Source organism: Oryctolagus cuniculus, chromosome 8, assembly GCF_964237555.1.
Source record: "Oryctolagus cuniculus chromosome 8, mOryCun1.1, whole genome shotgun sequence".
Lineage (NCBI taxonomy): Eukaryota > Metazoa > Chordata > Mammalia > Lagomorpha > Leporidae > Oryctolagus > Oryctolagus cuniculus.
Genome location: NC_091439.1, coordinates 91,782,081 through 91,791,312, shown reverse-complemented (window position 1 = coordinate 91,791,312; position 9,232 = coordinate 91,782,081). Strand labels below are relative to the sequence as shown.

General features: G+C 46.4%; 1 protein-coding gene across 2 annotated transcripts; it reads left to right on the top strand.

The window, feature by feature from the left end:
* The first annotated feature begins 516 nt into the window (after positions 1–516).
* On the top strand, positions 517–2,750 carry CXCL1 (C-X-C motif chemokine ligand 1). Of its 2 annotated transcripts, XM_002717021.5 has the most exons (4): positions 599–874; positions 973–1,096; positions 1,209–1,292; positions 2,051–2,750. In XM_002717021.5, exons 1-4 carry the CDS (start codon positions 661–663, stop codon positions 2,064–2,066), a joined length of 438 nt encoding a protein of 145 aa, XP_002717067.4. In that variant the 5' UTR covers positions 599–660; the 3' UTR covers positions 2,067–2,750. The 2 variants fall into 2 exon arrangements, with proteins under 2 accessions (XP_069904128.1, XP_002717067.4); XM_070048027.1 differs by lacking the exon at positions 2,051–2,750 and having other exon boundaries at positions 517–874; positions 1,209–1,296.
* Positions 2,751–9,232: the final 6,482 nt, after the last annotated feature.

The window sequence follows — 9,232 nt, the reverse complement described above, 5'->3', positions numbered from 1 at the left end:
CCCACCCCGGCCCCCAGGGTCCCGACTCCCCAAGGTTCTGCTTTGAATGGAAGGCGGCTTGAGGCTGGGACCCTGCAGGGTCCAGGTTGCCGCACAAGGCGCACCCACCCACTCACTGTCCCAAGACGGAGCCAGAAGGCGCGGCCTGGGAGCCCACTGCATCCAGCCCCTGAGCTGCCTCGCCCGTGCCATGGATCAAATCTGCCCGTCTCGTGCGTGTTAAAGGAAAGCTCCTGAAAATTTTGAAAGTCCCAAGGTTTCAGAGGGAAGGAAGAAGGGAGTCATGCAGGAAGTGGAAGTCACTTTCTAGCCGTTGGTGTCACTGCAGTCAGCGCTGGACCGGCTTTTGCCACCGATGCCTGCTCCCAGCAAAAAGGAAATCCACATGAGAGACTGTGTGATTGTAGAATGCACAACCCGAGAGGCGAGCAAGCATTCTGCCTCCAAATCCCAAATAACTGCTGCGTTCTTCCCAGCCGGTGACTGGCGCGGCGGCCACTCATCTCCCTAAGGACTGAGGGCAGAATGCTTGGCCCCCACCCCGGGGTCCCGCACAGTTACGCAGGAGGGCGGGGCCGGTGTCATTCTTCCGTGACCAGAGATCCACCAGGAGCTTCGGGAATTCCCCGGGCCCCGGGGCTCCCACTTTTCCCGCCCCGAATGGGCATAAAAGGGGTTCTCCGATCGCAGCGAGCCACAGAGCCCGGACGGCCACACCAGCCACAGCTGCCTCGCTCCAGATCCCCCCGCCGCCGCCACCTGCCGCCGAGTCCCATGGCCCCCGCCGCGTGCCCCGCCGCGCCCAGCGCTCCCCGGCTCCTGCGGACCGCGCTGCTGCTGCTGCTGCTGCTGGCCGCCAGCAGGCGAGCAGCAGGTGAGTGTCGGGCCCTCCACCGCGGGCCGGGACGGTTCTGGGGGAGAGGCGGCGCGCGTCCCGCACAGCCGCGCTCACCGTGTCTCCGCTCCCCGCAGGGGCGCCCGCGCTCACCGAGCTGCGCTGCCAGTGTCTGCAGACCGTGCAGGGCATTCACCTCAAGAACATCCAGAACCTGAAGGTGCTGTCGCCGGGCCCGCACTGCGCCCAGACCGAAGTCATGTAAGTCCCGCCCCGGCCCGCTCCGCGCCGCCGCCGCCGCAGCCGCCGCGGCCGCCCCGCACCTGCTCTGGCCCGACCCCTGGCTCACGCGGGTCCTCCCGTCTCTCTGCAGAGCCACGCTCAAGTCCGGGCAGGAAGCTTGTCTCAACCCCGCCGCCCCCATGGTGAAGAAATTCCTGCAGAAGAGGCTCAGCAAGTGAGTGAGGGGCTCCGGGACCCGCGGCTGCAGGCCCTGCTCCCACCCCTGGGACCCCTGGAAATGCTGTCAGGACAGGGCAGGGGGCAGCTCAGGACCGAGAGCAATTTGCCACCGGGACCACGGCTGTGCTCTGGTGACAGAGGACCTTTCGTGTCCTCCATACCCAACCAGAGCCTTTCCCTGTTCCAGTGAACGTCGGTACAGCTGCACTCATTACAATTCATGCTGGTATTGGCTGGATCTACCAAAAAGTTATATACACATTTCCCCCAGTTCCTGTCGGGCTTCCAACCTGAGAGCAGACCCCACAGTGCTTTGTAAAATGGTCCCTAAAGCTTGGTGGTGAGGAGCTGAGATTTTTCAGATACTGCACTGGGTACACATCTAGACCCATTGCTCAGGTGACTCAAAGGCACAATTCTTTAGATTATTTGGGACTCATTATAACAGGGGCTATCACTGTAGCTACTTCATGAGGTTGCTATGAGGCTTAAGTGAGTCCAGTGCCACAGACAAAGCAATAGGTTCTGGCTGTGTGTGGCTAATATCCCAGTAGAGACCTCAGCACCACACTCAACCCCCATTCCTAACTAAGAGCTTTGCCAGCCCGGAGGTCTCTGCTGCAGGGCACAGCCACCACAGGTAGTAGCCATTGAAGCACCAGGCTGAGGAAAGAGCCCAGTGGGCTGGGGGACAGAACAAGAGTGCCCTGCAGCCAGCTTTTCCGAGCACCAACGACCATTCTCTCTTTATAGTGGCAACTCCAGCTGACCTGGGAAAGGAGGAAGAAACTCAGCAGGGGTTGTTCCTGAAACAGAGCCCACTTCTGTAGGAAAAGAAGAGAAAATAGCTCCTGAATCACATGGACTGGGCTTCGTGTCTCTGAGCATCTCTTCTACGAGTTCTTTTATTTATTTGTTTGTTTTCCAAAGACTATGTTCATATTTTACTTATAGAAGAATTAGTGGTGTGATTAACTCTATTTGCAGGTACCAGTATATTTATTGCTTGTTTTACATCAAATCCAAGTTCATTCGATTCTTGTTCTTATTTATTTGAAGGAAAGAGGGTTTGAAATGTTCACCCATCATTATATGAATATTTTTGTGTTCAACACGTGCCAGTCACTGTAAAAGAGGCTGGGAGATTCCAGCAAATAGATAATGAGATCACTGTCAGCATAGGGGCATATAGGTGCACAGCTGTTTTTGTTAGTGTTTAAAAAAATGTCAGCTATTACTGAAATGGGTTCACAGCATGTAGCAACATCTGTCCTGTTGAAGCCTTGGGAACGGCGATGTTCTTAATAGCCTTTGGACATTTTATGTCTTCTTTGTAAGGCACAATGCCTTGTCTAAGTGTTAACTATGCAATGTGTCTCTGTCTTTGAACAGAGAGGTTCCATTATTTATGGATGTTTTTACAAAGAGCATTACAATAAAGTGATTAAAATAAGCAGTGTTTGTTTTATTTTCTGATGAAAAGCAAGGATGTGTTTAATGAATAATCTGCTGATTTACATCAGTGTTTCTCAACTTCTTTGCTTTCCTCTTCTGGACATTCAGTTTGCTCTACAGATAAATCAAGCTATGAGTCACGCCCCATTTCATCTGGTAATAGCTCACAATGCTTGGCTTCCTTCCTCTATTTATTTACTTACTTGTTTGTATTTACAAAAAAAAAAGCTTTTCCAAACTGTGGGTTTCCCCCTGACATGAGTCACTGACACATATTGTTGTTTTATATATATATATATAGTATTATTATATATTATGTTATATAATGTATTTATTATATATTATACATATAATGTTCCTTGTTACCTTGCTAATCAATTTTCTGTCCTTAAAAATGTTTCAGTTCTTTTATCTATCTTAATGAGGGCTCCCATTTTATTGCTCTTGCTAAATGACTTCGCAAATTTTTTTTTTTTTTTTTGACAGGCAGAGTGGACAGTGAGAGAGACAGACAGAGAGAAAGGTCTTCCTTTTTCCGTTGATTCACACCCCCCCCCCCCCAGTGGCCCTGTGGCCAGCGCGCTGTGGCCAGTGCACTGCGCTGATCCGAAGCCAGGAGCCAGGTGCTTCTCCTGGTCTCCCATGCGGGTGCAGGGCCCAAGCACTTGGGCCATCCTCCACTGCCTTCCTGGGCCACAGCAGAGAGCTGGGCTGGAAGAGAAGCATCCGGGACAGAATCCAGCTCCCCAAAGGGGACTAGAACCCAGGGTGCCGGCACCACAGGTGGAGGATTAGCCTATTGAGCCACGGCGCTGGCCTCAAATGACTTTTTAAATGACTTTTCAAGTTAATGAGGCTAGCAGTGAAATGGGGCAAAGTTGGTTTTCTCTTCAAAATTCATGGAATTTGTGTCATTCATAGAGGGAGGAAAAAGTCAGTAGCTGAATAATTTTAACTATGAAAAGAGCTAATCAAGGTTGGTAGATTGGTGTTCAACTTTCTAACCTTTACATACAAGGAACTACCATTAAGTTTAATGTTTTTCCAAACCTTTACATCAACATGCTAAATATAGTGGGTTTTAATTCTTCTTAATTTGAGAGACAGCGATAGAGCTTCTATCTGCTGGTTCACTCCCCAGATTCTTGCAATGGCTGAGGCTGAGCCAGGGCCAGAGGCAGGAACCAGGAATGCAATCCTATGTGTGTAGGCCATAATCACTGCTTCTCAAGTCTGCATTAACTGGGAGCTCGAGTCAAGAGCTGGAGCTGAATATTGAATCCAGGTACTTTGATATGGGACACAGGTGTTTTAGTCACTGGGCTAAATGCCTGCTCCTTAATATAATGGTCTTTCGGATTTTTTTAATTTTTGAGAGGCAGAGTTAGACAGTGAGAGAGAGAGAGAGAGAGAGAGACAGACAGACAGACAGACAGAGAGAAAGGTCTTCTTTCTGTTGGTTCACCCTCCAAATGGCTGCTATGGCTGGCGCGCTGTACCGATCTGAAGCCAGAAGCCAGGCGCCTCCTCCTGGTCTCCCATGTGGGTGCAGGGCCCAAGCACTTGGGCCATCCTCCACTGCCTTCCCAGGCCACAGCAGAGAGCTGGACTGGAAGAGGAGCATGTGGGACAGAATCCGGTGCCCCAACCGGGACTAGAACCCGGGGTGCTGGTGCCACAGGCAGAGGATTAATCTAGTGAGCCACTGAGGCGCCAGCCAGTTTTTTAGATTTAGCTGCATTAGTTCTACTCTCTCTACTGAAGTTTTTATGAAAATCTAGACTGTTTTCCTGATAAAACCCTCTGGTCAACCCAGTATTCAGTGTTGCCTTGGGATGAGAGCAACACTCCAGGTTTGCAAGACAGAAATGGAGCTGTCATGTCAAAAGGACATTTGTGCTTCATTTGTGTTTTTGATATTCACTGTATTGTTTGAATAAGAAATGCTATAGTTTTTAAATGTTGAAATCATGTGTTAATTTTTTTACTTGAATTCAAATTCTGACATTAAATATGTGATGCTTCTAAAAAAAAAAAAAGAAATGGAGCTGTCATGTCAAAAGGAAAAGATTACAATAATCTAAAAGAAATTGCACTCCAAACCTGAAAAAGAGAACTGTTGGTATGTGTGTGGGACGTGTACTTATCTCTGGTTCAGGGTTCATTCCTGGGTAAGTGCCTCCAGCAGAGGGAAAAAAAGCAAGGATGGCAGCCTTAATACTTAGATCAAAATCTGGCTCATCCCAAGTTAATTGGGTAAGTAAGGCCTTAAGGAGCAAGAAATGACATCAATGAGCTTTTATCGTCATCTAGGATACTAAAATAATCTTTTTATTTCCCCAAGGTTATTAATTATGAATGAGATGACAATGAAGAAAATGTATAAAGTATACATAAATAAGTAAATGCAAACCATTCTAGAAGCTCCATAGAGCCGAGCACTCATCCCCTAACTCTAAGTTAGAGTAAAGGACCCTGGAAGATATTTGCTTGTTAGGAGGCCCCAGGGTTACCTGAGGCCAAGTTTCACACCTAAGGCCAATCTTTACCCTCAAACATTGTCTGGAGCTTGCTGCACTGGCTACTTAGCTGTGGTCAGTAAGGAACATAGGACACAGCAAAAACAAAGGGGATGTTTTAATTCATAGAGTGGTTAGACTGGTTTCAAAGCTCAGACTGGTTTTGGAGTCAATTCCAGCACTATCACTGTGATCTTGGGAGAGTTTTCTTGATCTCAATCAAACCTCATCTCACATTCTATAGAATGACAATAGCAGAGTGCACTTTCTGAAGTGTTCAGGGATTTAATGTTATTCATGGCTCTGGAAATCTGGTTCTTGCTATTGATCTTCAAGCCAACTCCAGGGACATCAGCTGGTCTCAGGCTTAGATCAAGTGGATATGTAAGCTGTTGTTCTGACACCTTGCAAATGCAAGGCAGTTTCCCACTCCTCAGGGTCTTATGGCTGGAAGCGGGACATGGGGGTGTGTGAGTTGGTGGTCGTGGGGTGAAGGAAATAGGAAAAGGATATTGTGTGACACATCACAACTTCAAAAGCCCATTAGCCAGCAACAGCATTGACAACAGAGACCAAGATTCCTGAATAGTGTTGCCAAAGATACCAGAGAAGGAGAGGGGGAAACACAGTTGGGTCTATTTTGTTGTCGTGGGTCCTTCTTGGTGGGTTGTCCTGAGATACCCTGTCAAGACTTGCAGAAGTAATGAAGAGACATCGGAAGAGGGCAGACCCACAACAGCAGCGTAGGTGGATCCAGAAAAAGAGATGATCATGCTTCTCTTTTCCCTGACTCCCTGGCACACGCCGAGGAGAAGGGCGTGTTCTGCTCTCACCGTGGAGGCCCACGGCAGATCCCCGCCACCCACCCTTGAGTTCAGTATGTTGCAGTGGGCCTCAGCTTCTCAACATAAGCTCCTCTACTCCTCTGCTTCTCTTCCTAAGGCTTTCTCCATCCCAGGGAGAGAGAGGGTGCCTGCCAGGTAGAGAAAGTTGGATCAGATTACAGGTAGGATGGTCTGTGATTTAATGCCCTCAGAGGCAACCTCAAGGAAGCACAGGAGTAACTGATGAATATTCTATTTCCCCAGTTCCTTGTTAGGACAACTCTGGAAGTTTCTCTCTTCCTTTCTTTATGTATGTTTACACAATTGTACTTCAAAAAGTTAGTGGAAAATGGAATGAAATATAAGCTCATTTGGATGCAAAAAGTTTGAATTTCAGGTGTAGTTTTTTTTAAAGATTTATTTTATTTATTTGAAAGTCAGAGTTACAGAGCGAGGCAGAGACAGAGAGAGGTCTTTCATCCGCTGGTTCACTCCCCAGATGGCCACAACAACCAGAGCTACACCAATCCAAAGCCAGGAGCCAGGAGCTTCTTCCAGGTCTCCCACTTGGGTGCAGGGGCCCAAAGACTTGGGCCATCTTCTACTGCTTTCCCAGGCCATAGCAGAGAGCTGGATTGGAAATGGAGCAGCCAGGACTAGAACCAGCACCCATATGGAATGCCAGTGGTTCAGGCCAGGGCTTAAACCTACTGCAACACAGCGCTGGCCCCTATAGTTTTTTAATAATATGTGTTTCCCATGGACCTTTTGAAGGTCTTTGATATGCATGAATTTCAAAAACTATTTGCAACAAAATTAACTTATATTTTATTTCCATTTCCATATAACTTCTTGAAGTACTCAGATTATAAAATAAAATAAGTCAATTTGAAATCAAATAAAGATTTATTTTTAACAAATAAAATATATAAAAATTTCTCTTTTCATTATATTTTTACTTTTAAATCCTTGAGTATATTTATAACAGCTACTTTTAAAATCCTAATCTATTAATTCTATAATTCTGCATTTTTTTTAAGATTTGTTTCTTTGAAAGGCAGATGGACAGAGAGAAATGGAGAGACAGAGAGACAAGGAGGTTTTTACATTTGCTAATTCACTCTCCAAATGACCACAAAGCCAGAACTGGGCCAGGCTGAAGCCGGGATCCTGGAGCTCCAAACCTATCTCCCGGTTGGTGGCAGGGGACCAAGTACTTGGACAGTATTCTATTACTTTCCCAGGCACACTAGCAGGGAGCTGGATCAGAAAGAGAGCATCCAGGACTTAAACTGATGCTTTGATATGGGATGCTGGTCTCCTATGTGATGGCTTAACCTACAGTACCATGAAGCTCATTCTCCAATTTCTATGTATGTATGTATGTATGTATGTATGTATGTATGTATATATTTACTTACTTACTTATTATTTGAGAAAGAGAGAGAGGATGCTTTCATCTGTTGGTTCACTCCCTAAATGCCTGCAAAGGCCAGGTCTAGACCTGGATGATTAGTGGCAAGGACCCAAGTATTTGAGTCATTACCTGCTGCAACCTAGAGTGCTCATTAGTAGGAAGCTGGAGTTGGGAACTGAATCAGGACTCATACCCACGCACTGCATTTGGGATGTGGGCATTCTCACTGGCATCTTAACCACTAGGCCAAATACCTGTCCTCATTCTGCCATTTCTGAATCTATTTTATTGACTATTTTTTCCTTGTTATGGTTCATGCTATTCTACTTCTTGGCAGGTATAGTAATTTTTGATTGAAAGTAGGAAATTTAGACGTTTACCTTGCTGAATGCCAAGGTTTTGTTTTTCTTTCTTTAGAGTTTAAGTTTCTGCTCTAACTAGACTGTCACCTTGATCTTTCTGCAGCTTGTTTTGAGTTTGTCAGGGTGGTCCAGTGCATGTCCTTTGTTCTGAGTCATGTGCAGGTAGACTGTAAGACATGTCCCTTCTGTTCTACTGAATCCTGAGTGCTCACATATTCTCTGTACCCTGACAGGCCAGACCTTAAACATCTGCCGGCTCCATGTGAAGTCTGAGAATTGTTCAGCTCAGAAACCACTGGTAACTCTCTGATGTAGAGTGTTTCACTCTATGAAGTGTGACTTAACATTATTCAAAGAGACCTAAGGGAACTTCAATGCGGATTTCTGGAGTTCTGTTTTCCTGCACAGATCTCCCCTTTCTGCAACGATTCTATAACTTCTTTCTACCCAAGTTTTCCCGGATTCAAATCTGTGTCTCCTCAACTCAGCAAGACCACCAAGGTCAGCCTGGGATTCCCCTCCTTGCATAGTGGTCAAACTGCTCCAGCAGAAAGTGCAGGGTGATCATGGACCTAACTTTGTTTATTTCCTCTTCTCAGGAATCCTAGTCCTTCTGATGCCTGTTGGCCAATGTCTTTGTCTTAAGGACAGCTGTTTCGCATTTTTGTTGGGTTTTCTGCTTGTTTATGGAAGGAAAGTTGGCTATTCTGTTTTACTGCAAGGTGGCTGGATATGGAAGCCTTAGAGGGACAATTCTGAGGGACGTTTTACAGAGGCTCCCAGAGGTTCTCTGGCAAGGTCAATCCTAGTGGCCTGCAATGACATCTCATCTATTGTGTCTTAAAAATATATGTATTTTCTCTATTAACTACTTACCCTGATTTTCTCTACTCCCTCATTTTGTGTTTTTATGGTCATCTCCAAGATAAACTTGTGCACATCTTGGACTCTACTTGGAAAATGACATTAAAGAGTATAATACTAGAGATATCTGAAGTGAGGCAGGGAAAGAGTGAACACTGATGGGAGAACATAGAACATTGCTGAGTAGAAGTGAGCACTGCACTGCACCTCTCAAGGTGCTATGGTGAGCTTTTTCCTTTTGATTCTGCAGAAAATAAGAACCAATTTCAAATTCCAAGAAATTAGAGCTACTGTATTTACATTAGTGTTCTAAATCACCCAGGGAGCCAGGCATCAAGCTGTGATTTCTCTTCCTTGGCTGGCCTTAGCTTAAAACCTAAGAGCTTGACCCATAGGCCTTAAGGTCAAGGGAAAGAGTCTCTTAAACCACAACCAGGCCCGTCTCTTCCCTGGGAGCAGGCTGGCGTGCTGCGGATGCCACGTCCTCCACATTA